General features: G+C 40.3%; 4 protein-coding genes across 5 annotated transcripts in view; 1 reads left to right on the forward strand and 3 right to left on the reverse strand.

Annotated features, from left to right (window-relative positions):
- dnr1 (E3 ubiquitin-protein ligase defense repressor 1) overlaps window positions 1-6,661 on the reverse strand; it is a 36,655-nt gene extending 29,994 nt beyond the window's left edge. Inside the window, exon 1 of the mRNA XM_069117208.1 lies at window positions 6,511-6,661. Within this exon, the coding sequence (XP_068973309.1) occupies window positions 6,511-6,597 (87 nt within the window). The 5' untranslated portion in view covers window positions 6,598-6,661. The remainder of the gene's footprint in view (window positions 1-6,510) is intronic.
- A 1,265-nt stretch (window positions 6,662-7,926) lies between these two features.
- Window positions 7,927-9,643, reverse strand: Vha13 (V-type proton ATPase subunit Vha13). Of its 2 annotated transcripts, XR_011173622.1 has the most exons (5): window positions 9,443-9,643; window positions 8,994-9,094; window positions 8,772-8,870; window positions 8,555-8,681; window positions 7,927-8,457 (listed from the first exon to the last, which is right to left on the reverse strand). XR_011173622.1 is itself a non-coding variant. In XM_069117212.1 (4 exons), exons 1-4 carry the CDS (start codon window positions 9,522-9,524, stop codon window positions 8,607-8,609), a joined length of 357 nt encoding a protein of 118 aa, XP_068973313.1. In that variant the 5' UTR covers window positions 9,525-9,643; the 3' UTR covers window positions 7,927-8,606. The 2 variants fall into 2 exon arrangements, 1 of the variants encoding a protein (XP_068973313.1); XM_069117212.1 differs by having other exon boundaries at window positions 7,927-8,681.
- A 353-nt stretch (window positions 9,644-9,996) lies between these two features.
- robl (dynein light chain roadblock) lies at window positions 9,997-10,992 on the forward strand. The gene is made up of 3 exons (XM_069116513.1): window positions 9,997-10,276; window positions 10,350-10,428; window positions 10,507-10,992. The coding sequence occupies exons 1-3, from the start codon at window positions 10,274-10,276 to the stop codon at window positions 10,716-10,718; spliced, it is 294 nt and encodes a 97-aa protein (XP_068972614.1). The 5' UTR covers window positions 9,997-10,273; the 3' UTR covers window positions 10,719-10,992.
- A 303-nt stretch (window positions 10,993-11,295) lies between these two features.
- On the reverse strand, window positions 11,296-13,371 carry LOC138181574 (XK-related protein 6). Its single transcript, XM_069116504.1, has 4 exons — window positions 12,825-13,371; window positions 12,436-12,757; window positions 12,206-12,361; window positions 11,296-12,147 (listed from the first exon to the last, which is right to left on the reverse strand). The coding sequence occupies exons 1-4, from the start codon at window positions 13,128-13,130 to the stop codon at window positions 11,663-11,665; spliced, it is 1,269 nt and encodes a 422-aa protein (XP_068972605.1). The 5' UTR covers window positions 13,131-13,371; the 3' UTR covers window positions 11,296-11,662.
- Window positions 13,372-13,376: the final 5 nt, after the last annotated feature.

Consider the following 13,376-nt stretch of genomic DNA (forward strand, 5'->3'; position numbering starts at 1 on the left):
GTTTCATCTACTTTGCTATTCGCTTATATTCCTTTCTTAATAACACGTACGTACCGCGACACGACCGCGTACCATGATTTCGCGATTCGACCGTCCGCCATTTTAATTCCAACGGCGTAACCGCAAACGCAGTTTTGCCAGATCTCCGGCAGATCGCGAACGATACCGAATCGCATACGTAATGGCGCGTAACGTCGCGTTTACATCTGCAGGAAAATTGTGGAATTTACGTTACGTTTACCGTGGAAACGAGCCGCCCGTCGAAGATTTCCCAAGATTCGAATTCTCGAGGAAAACGGAACGCGCGTCCGTCGTTTCGAAATATTCAAGGCGAATGCAATTTGGCGGAAATAGCGAATCGTTGCTTTCGCCAAATCATATTTTCGATGGAGGATCGAAGGAACGGGTGCGCGGTACTCGCGCTTTATAAACGGATATGTCATCGTTTGTCTCTGTCGTACTTTGCATCGAGGCTGAGAACTATCCTCTCCGACGCGGCGCCTGGAATATCGCCAGTGCGGAAAGTAGCGCATACGGCGTAAGTACGACCCATTTGTAGAGCCACGCGATTGCGTAGGTAATTCGCGTTGAAAGGCGATACTCGCTCGCGTATTTTTGTCGTCGGTATTGGTTCTAGAGAGGAAGACGCGAGTACCTGCTCAGGTTTTCGCGTTACGACGATTCGCCGATCGTTCAAACGCGACGTCCGGTCGGCTACAACTCCAAGAACGAACGACGACTCCGTCTAACTGATCCAACTAATCGAAGAAGTCGCAAAGCCAACGCTGTAATCGTCACCGTACGATACGACGTTACGTCTGTCACGTAATCTTGAGGGTTGGTTGATAAAACAAGAAGGTTGAGTCGTAACACAATTGCTGTCTTTATTTTCTAATCAACTTTATTTACTAGCACTGCACAGGTTTCCAATAATTGAGACTGATCGGAGAGACGTTCGCTATTCTCAGGTTTTGTATATTTCTTCTTAGGTGTTCTCGCCTCATTAAGGAGGAAAGCTCGGTGTGGGTGTGCCCTTTTAATTAACAACGCGGATTCGCTGTTCGCACCTTTCGTTAGGAAAAGCGAGGGTAACGATCCACGATGCCAACTGGTTATAGGTCACGTTAAGAAGTGAAGATAGGAGGAGGAAGCCTCCTACCGACGTGGCTAGTAGGTGATATCGTTTATGGGAAAAAGCAGCTTTTTCGTTAGTCGCGTATTGGGTTTCTCCCATTAGGTAACTATCTGCTTTCCCCGTAATCGGTAAGGACGTATAGTTTCGAGGACCATCCATAAACGGATAACACAAAAATAATAAACTTAGAGATTAAGTTTATGGTGGGTCCCTGGGGTACTCGAGGGTACGCGGTGAAGATCTGCACACATCCGGCCTCTGATATGAATTGACGTTACACGTCCTTCGTCCCAGCGACCGTTTCCCAGCAAAAGCCAAACTATCGTTGTTCGAGCGATCGCGTCGATGGATACGTCAGATCCGATGCGGTCGTCCAACGTCGAATACCGACGCGATCGACAACACGGTGGACGCGATACGGTGAAAACATCCGCCGGAAGAGAAGACGAAAATAACCAGCAAAACCGTGCAATACGCTTTCGTTTCGATGGTTATGGAAACGTATATGTGGCCGTATACAGCGTGTATGCAGCGTGTAGCGATTTGTAGCAACTTGCAACAAAATACCTACGGAAATCGATCGCTCTCCTACGACTCTTCGTCATCTTTTCCCTTTCTCCCGAGCAAATTTCGCAACGCGATTTTCGTAACCGCGTGTCGTAACTTGGTCGATCGGTAGGCCCAACTGTATTCCAGGCGCGAACCTCGATCGTCGGGATTAAAGATTTCGCTTGTCCGAGATACTCGTACGCGCGTAACGAGTCGAACGAAGCTATCGCGGACGAACACGTTACGATTTTACGCCCGTTTAATTTAAAACAGAGCATCTATCTCTGTTTTCGCCGGACGAATAGTCGTTCGCGCGACGAAGGATGGACGACGATCGTCGAGAAACGTTCGTCCATCGGTCTCGACGATACTCCGTAACGCGTTCCTAACGCCGCTTGGAAATTCTACGAGACCTCGCGATCTACGCGGCAAAGATACATCATCGCCGTACGGAAGCAGGTTGCGTGTCCGCGACCACTGCGATAAACGGGCAATCCTGGATCGCGAAAATTTGGATTCGTTTCATGGAGAGGAAGACGGTTTGACCGTTCGTTGGGCAAACTGTTGGCCGTATAAGCGAGTTTTAAAGTTCTGTCATTGCCTCTGTTGTTTTCCAAACTTTGCTCTCTCGGCTGGATTTTGCTCGACGCGATTCCACCAACAGCTTCGATAATTTACCGAATATCGAGGTAGCGAAGTTTGTCCGCAAAGTTTGTCCTTCGATCGCGGGATCAAGAGATACGCAGCCTTCTTCTAACTGTGCCAGGCATCGCGTCCAACGTCCAACGTTCTTCCAACGACTGCATACTATAACAGTCACGATAATTCGCCGGTTGCCAACAAACGAGAAAAGATACGCGGAATTCGATTTAAGAGCGCAAAGTGCGCATAATCCAGCTTTTTTGAATCAGCGGAAACGCAGATAGTTGCGAAGACAAAAAGAGCCCGCCAGACCGATCCTTCTCGTTTTCTGTCTAAACTCTTCGTTTCGACCCAACCGTCGCGAAAAAGACGCTTCCAGAGCCGTTCCGTCCGCTTCTTGCGAACGCGATACCGTGCAATTCGTCGACGGATACGAACGGTATCGCTGGAAGAAATAAAAGGAAAATATTTCGTACTCGTAGATACAGATGCCTGGCCGATACAACGCGTTTTATCGATGAACGTTACGGAGCTGCAAGAATGCCACGCGGTTCTAGGTGACGAAGATTTTCTCATTTCCGGCTGTCACGTCGCTTCCGATCTAACGTATTTCACCCAATTTCCGCGTCGAATCGCCAACGAGCCAATCACCGTGTCTAATGTCTCGTCGAAACCGTACTTCGAATATTATCAGATATCGTCCAGTTTTTCTCATTCGAGCTACGACCGAGCAACGTTCGTACGTCGTTTGAAATTTCCCTCGTCGTCTTCTCTCCGAACCGTACGTTCGATGGAGAAACCTGGTCGATCGAAATTCGGTTGAACGTTTCGCCTCGATAACCTCGTATACGCTGCACCAAGAGAAAGGTGAAAGACTCTCGTGTCTCCGGATCATTCCCATCCTCGATAAAGATCCCCAGCTGAGTTTTCTTGTTAATTCGTTCTTGTTGATTACCGTCTAAAGTCATATACATACGCTCCGCGTACGTTCAAAGAACGCGAAACCCGACGTTTTTTCCTCGCTAACTTTTTTCACGTTAACGAATACCCGTATACGCGAGTGTATTTTTATACACCGGAGTAACGACGAGAAATAACCGCCGCTGTAAAAACGTTTGCGATACACGCAGGTATTTTTTAAGGGAAATTGCGTGGTATTCGATCGGCGTTTCGTTCGCACGCCATTGTACCGAGAATTTAATCGCTGCTCGACGAACGCGTGTACCTTGGATGTCCGTGACTTCTGGGACGTCGGTCTGGTCTCGGAATGCTCGCGATATTTCGCGTCGAGTATCATCGTGTGCGAAATACCTCGAGCTCGAAGGCAGATAAAAAAGTCATACGACGTCGATCGTTTGATTTATCGATCGAGCAGACGGAAGGAACGTTTGCTAATCCGTGGTCGGCCGCCGAAACGAGGAATTTGCGAATTCGCGAATCACGACGGACACAGCGATAACGACGAATACGTCTCTATCGCGCGTTACGATACGTGACAACGTGTAATTATGTATACGTATAGGTCGCGTTACGCAACCAACTTGTTGTCGCGATGGGTCGCACTACGTAAAAGAACGAGACAAGAAGAAGAGAGGAGAGAGGAAAGAAGAAAGGAGACAAGATAGACGAACGTTTGAAATTTGCATAAAAGTAATCAGGATATAGAAACGATCCGACCTTTCCTTTTCTGGCCGAAGATATCCATCCAGCGACTGCTAAATAGCGCCTAACGAGATTAAAGACGAAAATGAAAAGAGCGAACGGACCTATTTGAAAGCGAACTTTGTCAAACACTGGAAAAAAGGAACAACGCGAAGAGTGAAAGAGGAGAAAACGCAGGTCCAGCAATTTTCCGATGTAATAACAGGCCCTCGTTGTTCGTGCAAAACGGGCACGATAAAGCCTCGGGATATTGCCTTATTCAACGGCCGTTGAACGCGACGGAGTATTATAGCTGGAAAGAGGCTTTGTTGCGCTTTGTTGCGCTTTGTTGCGCGCCGCCTCTTCTTTTTCCAAACAAAATCGTTCGAACGCGCACGGAAAAATCTGCCTACGACGCAACACGCAAAGTTTATTAAGTCGTTGCTACGTGGAGCCGCGTTCTCGCAGCACCGTGTTGTAAGAGGCAACGAAAATAACGGAAGATTAGAATTCGACAAGGAAACCGTTCGATCGAACTGCTACGTCAGAACGGTACGATCCGCGAGCGTACCTTTTTCCATGGTCCCTAGAGAACGAACGAACGAACGAACGAACGAAGAAAAGAGTAACGATGAGGTAGCCTGGATGATAAAAGAGAGACGAGTCCCGCAGGTCCGTACAGCTATAAAACAATCGATGAAACACATCCGGGGCATGAACACGGCCATTGCTAAAACTTTTAAAACCCACAAAGGAAACATTTAGGACCGTCGGTTAGTGATGAACGAGCTTGCTACCTCCTTGGTCGTTCCCAACACGGTCTTCGATGCGTGCCGCCTTCCGACGTTTCTCTTCCTCTCGATCGACGGTAATCGAAGAAAAGTGGTCGAAGAAAAGTATCTCTGACTCAGCCGTGAGAGCCGTAACTTAAACGATAGCAGTCTGATGGTAAATCTAACGGTAACCATACGAACAAATACGTGCAATGGAAAATACGTAGGTTCAACGATCCACGAAAATTTATTTCGTCAATAAGCGTACACATACCGAGCATCGAATAATACGATGCTCGGTGAAATGGCGACCTAGTTAGGCTTTGACCCACTTGGTTACACCGTAATCATCGTCGAGTGCTCTGCACCGATTGATATTAGAAGTAAACATGTGGCTGGAAGCGTTACCTACGTGTAGCGTCTCGTTTGCGTGCGACAGCAGCTTGCTTGCTTACTTTCCTAAGCTTCGAAGTTATTTCCGCGTTTCCGTAGACGAAGTAGCGACAGTTCTTTCTCTACTCGTTCCTTACCCACGATTTTATCAAAACCTATGAAAACGGTTACCAACGGTGACCAGTGCAACGCCAGGTAAACTCGTTTCGCTCGATCGGCAGAAGGGGTGTTTAACACGAGCGAAGCTTTCTATAAACTGATCACGGTTATTTTTGATACCAACGATCCAGGTATCTGTACGAGAAAGAAATACGAAAGAGAACGTGCGGGGTAGACGGAACGAGCAGAGAGCAAGAGGATCAAGGCTGTTAGTCGCTGGTGGTAGTCTTATCTCTTTGCATACGTGCAACTGCTGTGCTACACGCAACCGATGCGTCTCGCATCTATAAATAAAGTTATACCCCAAAGAATAAACGAGACGTTACTACTGGTGATACGGCCGCCGAGGTTGTCGCGAGGTCACCGCGTCTCGATAATAAATTACAATCGCAAGCATGCTCATCCCCCTGCCCAAGATCTAAAATTACGGCGCGCTAATAAATTCCCCGTAGAAACGAGATACCTTGCACGCCGGTATAGGCCTGAAATTTCAAATTGCTGGAGCAAGTGGCCGAATGTTCCCGAGGCATCTGTTGCGCACGTGAGTTACGATCTAGCCGTAAGGCACCGTCCACCACCACCGTCTTTCCCTCAAACCGAATATGTTTTACATTTTCACGACCCGCCACTTTTCCGCATACATTTACATTCTTATCCCTTACGCGTATATATTTATCCTGCGTCAAGATTCTCCGCCTCCGTTTCTCGCTCAAGATCGCTCGATCGGACCAAACGCTAAAATTTCTATTTTCGACGCGAGTTTAACGTACTTTTGCTAAGAAATCGATCCACCGTACACGCATGTATATTCGATGAACGTTCTCTTTGTTTACAATGACGACAACACGCCGTTTACGCGTGGCGTTTGAACAAAGCTGCATTCAAACTTAATTGTTTCGTACTACCGTGTTTAAGCGCAATTTTATATCCGATCTTTAGCGATCGAAGCAACCAAAAATCGTGTAAAAACCTAGAGCAGACTTTAACGTACGCGATTCGTTTTTATCGAATCGTTCGCGTCGCCTCGCAATCTTTCGTTTCGATCGTACGATCTTCAAATTTTCTAAATTCTTTCAAATCGTTTCATTCGATTTCTCAGAGAAGCGTAAAAACGCGGTAAATCGATGTTACGAAAGATGCAACCGACGGACGAATATATGCTCTAACAAAGGAATAAGGTAAACAAATAAAAAATGCAACAGTAGTAAAATGACTCACTTTCTCGAGACACACCTGACCAATGGCTTTGGGATCGACTTGCACTTCGAGGATGACGGAGTTTGCTTGACTAACGAGACACCACATTTTGTTAAGTTGTATCCAAAGAGGTTCGTACACCCGCACCGTTTCGCTTGGTAAAACTTGTAACACGGTTTCGATGAAACAAACCAACAAACCAAAACGCACGTTCACACAAGTTTCGGCACGTGTGATGACGGCGACGGCGACGACGACGACGACGACGACGACGACGACGACGGCGACGACGACGACGGCGACGACGACGACGACGGCGACGACGACGACGGCGACGACGACGACGGCGGCGACGACGACGACGACGGCGGCGACGACGACGACGACGACGACGACGACGACGACGACGACGGCGACGACGACGACGACGACGACGACGACGACGACGACGACGACGACGACGACGACGACGACGACGACGACGACGACAACGGCAACGACGACGACGGCGACGACGACGATTACAACAATCTCTTCCTCGGACTCGCAGCTGGTCGGCGTCCGGCTTTACTCGTCATCTTCTTAATCATAACAGATTTAAAACGCGTGAACGTGCACAGCTGTCACTGCATCTTTACACACTTCGAACATCGGCAACGTGTTCGCGCTCGTATTACTCGAACGAGTCTCGTTAGTTTCCATTTCTCGGTGCAGAATGGCACACGTACTGACCGCTTCACGTTGCCAGCATTAGTTCACAAAATCGAATCACCTCTCGATGTCTATAGACTGGCGCTAGTGTTGTCAACGGACACTACACACACGCACTACGCGCGCCCAACCAACTGCTGTCTGAGACTACCATCTCCTACGTCCTACGATGAAAGGGGAAGGTTAGGTTTATACAGCTGATTCCACGCTGATTCCCCACTCATCCACCTCTCCTCTCCTCTCTCCTCCCACTCGGTATTTTCTTTTTCACCTAAATATCTAACCAATTCTGATAAACGTAAACACAAATATCCAATTACGTCGCAATTGCGTTTTTTATTCAACCCGAGTCTGCGCCCGATATATCGACAAACGAGAAAACTTGGTTCGCGCATATTTTTTAACTTTCGATCTTGCTTTACGACGTACGTACAAATTTCTTTCAAGAGGCAAGTCTCGCGATCAAATATTTTCTTATTCAACCCTTTCTCTTGTTATAATTAGTTATATCTATATCTGATCTATCGTACAATATAAAACATGTACAAATTTCGATAATTGCGCTCGATAAAATCGAGCATTACAAATACTATAAATGTAAAACATGTTTTACGTAATAACTATGCAGATTACATAGTTATGCGAAGAAAATTGAGCGATAACGAAATTTTCGTTTCTGCGTGAAACTCTATCATTCGGTAGATGATAAAGGAGCTTAAGCACGAGTTACATTTTCATCGCTTTTATTTTCGAACATTAATACTGTACAGATGAATCAGCATACAGAGACAGGGTTTACACACGAGATATAACTTCTTCTTTTTCTCCTATAACTTAACAAATCTTAAATTTTTCAAACAAAACAAATAGTATGTATGTGTACATCGTCGTGAGAATCACATCGGATTAGGAGCTTATCTGTGATTCTTTGGAAGTTGTACAGAATATTCTAACGTGCATTTTGTCCTCGATGTAGCAGAATCATGGAATGACATCTAACGATATACGCTTAACAGCGTACAATATTTTTCCACCACCCTAAGCTTTAACATTTACACGTCATCCTAATATATCTAGGCCTTGATATATCACAATGACGATAACTTGTTTAATATGTCTATAGCGCTACTGTGACACCACTATTATAATCCTTAAACTTTCCAATACAGTGGTAAAAGCTCAGCATAGGTACGATTACATTTATTGTCGTATAGCAACTGCAGAAAGAGTTCTAGTAATTTGAATATATATCGGCATCTACGATTAAAAGATATATACATTTAGATAGATAGAAGTACAACGTAACAGCAATAGGTACGTTTCAAGTTATGATAAAAGGAAATATTTAATGTACATTTATAGCGTAAGATGCAATATTTATATTTAATCGATACGATTTTTCTCACTTAAATTTCTAAGCGATAATTCTTGTGCAATTCCGGTTTAATGTTGTAGACCAAGCCCAAGATTGTATGCACGACCTGTATAATAAAAGGTACAAATACTAAAAATGTTGCATAAAACATGAAAAATATCGTTACTTCTTCTATATATGTTTTATATCGACTTACGCTCTCTTTATGCATAGATACAGTTTGATTCATTTCTTCTGTTTTTATTTTTGTATCGGCTTCTATACGTGCTGCTACATCTTCTTTCGAACCCATATGCTATATATAACAGAGATATGTCGTATATAATGTATCAAAGGGTTCTTACTTCTTCGTAGTATCGTATAATATATATTTAATAAAAATGAAACAGAAATTATCCGTGCATCTAAAGTTAGTCACCTTTGCTTCAAATTCACGAAACTGCTTTTCTCGTTCTTGTCTATACTTCTCGATTTCATCTTGAGCCTCTTCCTTCGCTTGCTTCAGTCTACGCGCCTTACCTAAAAGCAAAGTCATTTTACAACTCGTACTTTGTTAATCCTAATATTAAGATCTTCGTTTAAAAACTAGAAGAACTTTGAAAAGTATTTCTACGAATAACCTGCTATATCGACAAAGGTTAGATAATTTTTATCAAAGAATACCAAACAAGCAACAGCTATACGTACTTGTCAAATTTATATTTACATTCAGAGCTACTCATAATTATTAAATTAATAATTATTTTTAAGCATTTAAAAAGTTATACCCGTTTAAAGTCAGGGACGCAAAAGGATTGATTACAGCGGGTTAAATTTTAAATATATCCGTGTTGAAACATAGCTTATAATGCTCGAATGGAAACTCACGTTTTCTAGCTTCTGCCACTTTCTCTGCTGCTCTTTTCTCGGCTGCCAGAAGCTGTTGAATACCTTGCGTCTGACTGGCCATTTTTGCAACGAACAGAGACGTCTGTGTTCTAAAGGAATCGCAAATCGATCATATGATCATATGACTTTAGAGTTTCCGCTGTTTGCCCCGCCTTAAACCATGGCGTTGTATCACGGTCGTATATACAGGTCTGGCAACTCTCGTGGTGGAGAGCGAGATTGCCGTAAGGTGTACTGTGCAAGTCAACCGCTAGCCATAGCGCTGCGATCGACTCGTTAAATCATGGCTATTCTATCCACGATAACTGTTCATTTTCTATTTTTTTCGAATAAATAGAGAGATATAATTATTGGCAACTTTCGGTTCGATAATAGCAAGTAACAAATAAATTATTTCATAAGCAAAGAAACTAGAAGAATTACAAGAGAAATTACAAATATTACGAATTCAATAGTACTTTCGAGTTTAAAGAATCACGCTCTTCTGCCTATAGATTTGTTTACTATTATTTATACAAAGAAAAGAAACTTCGAAATTAAATTAAAAATTTAAGTAATTTATAATACGATTGGCTGAGATGCCTTTCGGTGGGCAACTTTTATTGGGTGATCATTTCACCACCTGATGGTCAATACAAAAAGTGATCGCGCAGCCACTATCTCATTGAAAACGTACCATGGTTGTATACACGATCGTGGGCGGTACGATCCAAGTGACGTTTTGTCAATACCAAATTCGTTACAACTTATTATTACGAATTTTATAACTAACGCTATATTACACATAGTATAAATTGATACGTTTAAGAAATGGTAGGTTTATGACAAGTTATATCCTCCTAATTATGTTACTTCGCATACTTTAGAATAACACATCTTTTCTAAGGCACAAGAGGTAGAAGAAACTATGAAACGTATTCAATCGCATAAGGGAGTGGTTGGAACAATTGTAGTTAATGCAGAAGGTATACTGTGTGTCGTGTGTTAATATGGACACCATATATAATTATTATACTAAACTTAACAAAAACTTACTTATCTAGGTATCCCAATTAAATCTACGTTGGATAATACTACAACAGTTCAATACGCAGGATTAATAAGCCAACTGTCAGACAAAGCACGATCTGTAGTAAGAGATTTGGATCCAACCAATGACCTTACATTTCTGCGCATTCGTAGTAAGAAACATGAAATTATGGTGGCTCCGGATAAAGAATTTATACTTATAGTAATACAGAATCCAGTTGATTGATAACCAGAAGAAATACTAATATGTAAGATATATGCTTTGCTAATTGTTAATGAATTATTTTATATAGCACATTTTATTTTATATAATGCCATCTTTATAATACTAATGTCAAGAACAAGATAATTTTTTATTTATAAATTAATGGTAGAAAATGTGTTTTGTAATGCCATTACCAAGTATTGAAGTTGCAAGCACTGCGGAACAATTAGACTTAAACATAATTAAATCACCTGTGTAAGCAGAAAATCTTATAACTAAATTATTATTTATTAACGTAAGAGATAATATGATTAAAAACATTTGTGTTACGTGATTAACACTTTATGCTGTTGTTTCAAATAAATTTGGCTTACTTGAAAATTTGATAAATTTTTATATTCACTTAAGAAATAGTTTCACCATTGTATATTCAAGAGTGCTTTTAAGTATATTTTACATTTTTCTATGTACGTGTACATGTCTGTAAAATTTTAATTAATATCTGATATAAAAATATTTATAATACACAAATATTTAAGGTATAAAAATTGTTGATTTTATTTATTACAAAAGTGTATAAAATACATAGAGTGTACACATGACAAAAAACTTAACTAAATATCTAAACTAATATTGTTATAATTTCTGAGCTTGTCATTTTATTTTTATATATTTGTGAATTTTAAGTACTTATATATAAAATTCATTACACACACACTCACACACACACACACACACACACAAAATTGTAGAGAATATAATAAAAATTGTATGAACAATATACTAAATGTAATATCAAAATTATTTACTCAGATAATTTCTTCAGCTTTGAAATTTATACCAGGTACAAATAGATTTATAAAAATATAAAAAATATGATTGATAAAAATAAATGATTGTTAGTAAAAATTACGTATTTGTACAGTTTGTAAACCATATATAGATTAAATATGATTAAAATTAATCTAGACTCGTGTATTCGCACAATTCTGATGTTTCAAAGAAGGATGAAAAACGCCATAATAAACGGTCATAGCTGTTATACCTAATAAGAACGGTACAATACAAAGAACAATGAGTACATTAAAGTACCAAGAATTTTTAACCTCATCCGATGAAGCGTATATCCAAAATGCAGTTGCTGTTATATTTTCAACAAAACAAATTATATAAAAGAATACATGTTTAAGAAATGTACTACCATCTACTGTATTCAGATATATGAATACATGTATTACACCAATCACTATAGAAAATAATACAGAATAAATGCGTTCTTTGATTTTTGGAGAGCAATGTGGAGCATGATCAGAATTTCTACAAAATTCCAATATACCACGAGAATCAATGATAATCCAAATAGTCATACAAATCCAATGAAAAATACATCCAATAGCTGTATATAATGGCCACATACTTGCCACAACGCTAAGTGACAATATCCTTGAAACTGAAAAATGTTAATAAATGAAGGTATTAACTTTTTTATATAATGACAATGTACATACCTGTAGTACAAAAATGCCATAAAAATTGAAGAATTGTTCCTGTAATACCGATATTTAGCTTATCTTGTTGAGCCAATCTAATACTACGATGGTAACTAGCCATTGCCCATCCCATACTTCCAAGGGAGCTAACAATACTAGCTACCTGATGAATAACTACAATTAACATGAATATCAATTTTATTTTGTTAAATAAAATTACAAAATTAGTGATATAGAAGTATATCTACATTCAAAGTTAATATCACTGTGGTAATGTTTTAACAATATCGTTAATTGTAAAATTTGTTGAGGTGCGGCTTCAAGGAAACATTCAGATACTCTTAATAATGCAACATCTTGATCTTCTCCCAGCATTTTGAGGTAATATCGTCTTTGAGCATTACGATTGCCTTGTTTTTCAAACTTGTACGCATAAAGAGCATATTTCAAGGTTCTGTAATAACGTAATACTGGTGCTAATTGAAATGCTACAAGTACAAGGCAACATAATTTTTTTGTTAACATTGCATGTACACATTTAAATTTGGAAGGATTTGATGTTTCATTTATCTAAAATAAAGATTGATTTGAATTATAAATTTAATTGTCAATGTTACTACTTAATATAACTTGTCACCTTGTCATCTTGTTGTTGCATTCTTCTACTGATTATAACATTTATAAATGAAGGTAAAAGAATAAAAACAGTTGTCCATATAAAGTATGTTATTTTTTTGGCTAATAAATATCTTACAGCAAGATTGATATCAATTGCCACATCCACGATGTGCATAAGGATTGAAGATACAAGGAAAAAGATATCTAAGTAAGTTGTAGTTGGATTTTCTAAAGGAACATCTACATCATCGACATTTGATTCCAATACAGGAAAAATGCCAATAATTTGTCTTGTATGCAAATGTTTACTAGTCTGAGGATCCATATTTAATTATTGTCAAATAATCTGCAGTAACATAATTCAAATTCAAATATTAAGAATTATTGACTGTAATTAGTTTCGTTATTCGTGACATATTTTCATGTTAAAAATATAACCTTAGTATACAAATACTTTTGTCCTCGAGCATTCGTTTATTTGTTTCACAGAATTTCTATTAAATGTTACTTTTATCTCACTGATTAACTGCAACACGAAACACGTATTTATCTATTTTGATCAACATGTAAA

The sequence above is a fragment of the Bombus flavifrons genome, chromosome 7 (assembly GCF_040668555.2).
Source record: "Bombus flavifrons isolate JBK064 chromosome 7, iyBomFlav1_principal, whole genome shotgun sequence".
Lineage (NCBI taxonomy): Eukaryota > Metazoa > Arthropoda > Insecta > Hymenoptera > Apidae > Bombus > Bombus flavifrons.

What these genes read in the sequence shown, in the direction of transcription:
- Vha13 (XM_069117212.1), bottom strand. Translation starts at nt 9,524, where the DNA reads ATGGCCAGTCAGACGCAAGGTATTCAACAGCTTCTGGCAGCCGAGAAA. An exon ending in TTCGTGAATTTGAAGCAAAG is followed by an intron (nt 8,871 to 8,993) that starts GTGACTAACTTT and finishes TGTTATATATAG; the next exon opens with CATATGGGTTCGAAAGAAGA. An exon ending in TATCTATGCATAAAGAGAGC is followed by an intron (nt 8,682 to 8,771) that starts GTAAGTCGATAT and finishes TTTATTATACAG; the next exon opens with GTCGTGCATACAATCTTGGG.
- robl (XM_069116513.1), top strand. An exon ending in AATTGTAGTTAATGCAGAAG is followed by an intron (nt 10,429 to 10,506) that starts GTATACTGTGTG and finishes TTACTTATCTAG; the next exon opens with GTATCCCAATTAAATCTACG.
- LOC138181574 (XM_069116504.1), bottom strand. Translation starts at nt 13,130, where the DNA reads ATGGATCCTCAGACTAGTAAACATTTGCATACAAGACAAATTATTGGC. An exon ending in TGCAACAACAAGATGACAAG is followed by an intron (nt 12,758 to 12,824) that starts GTGACAAGTTAT and finishes TCTTTATTTTAG; the next exon opens with ATAAATGAAACATCAAATCC. An exon ending in ATGGCATTTTTGTACTACAG is followed by an intron (nt 12,148 to 12,205) that starts GTATGTACATTG and finishes AACATTTTTCAG; the next exon opens with TTTCAAGGATATTGTCACTT.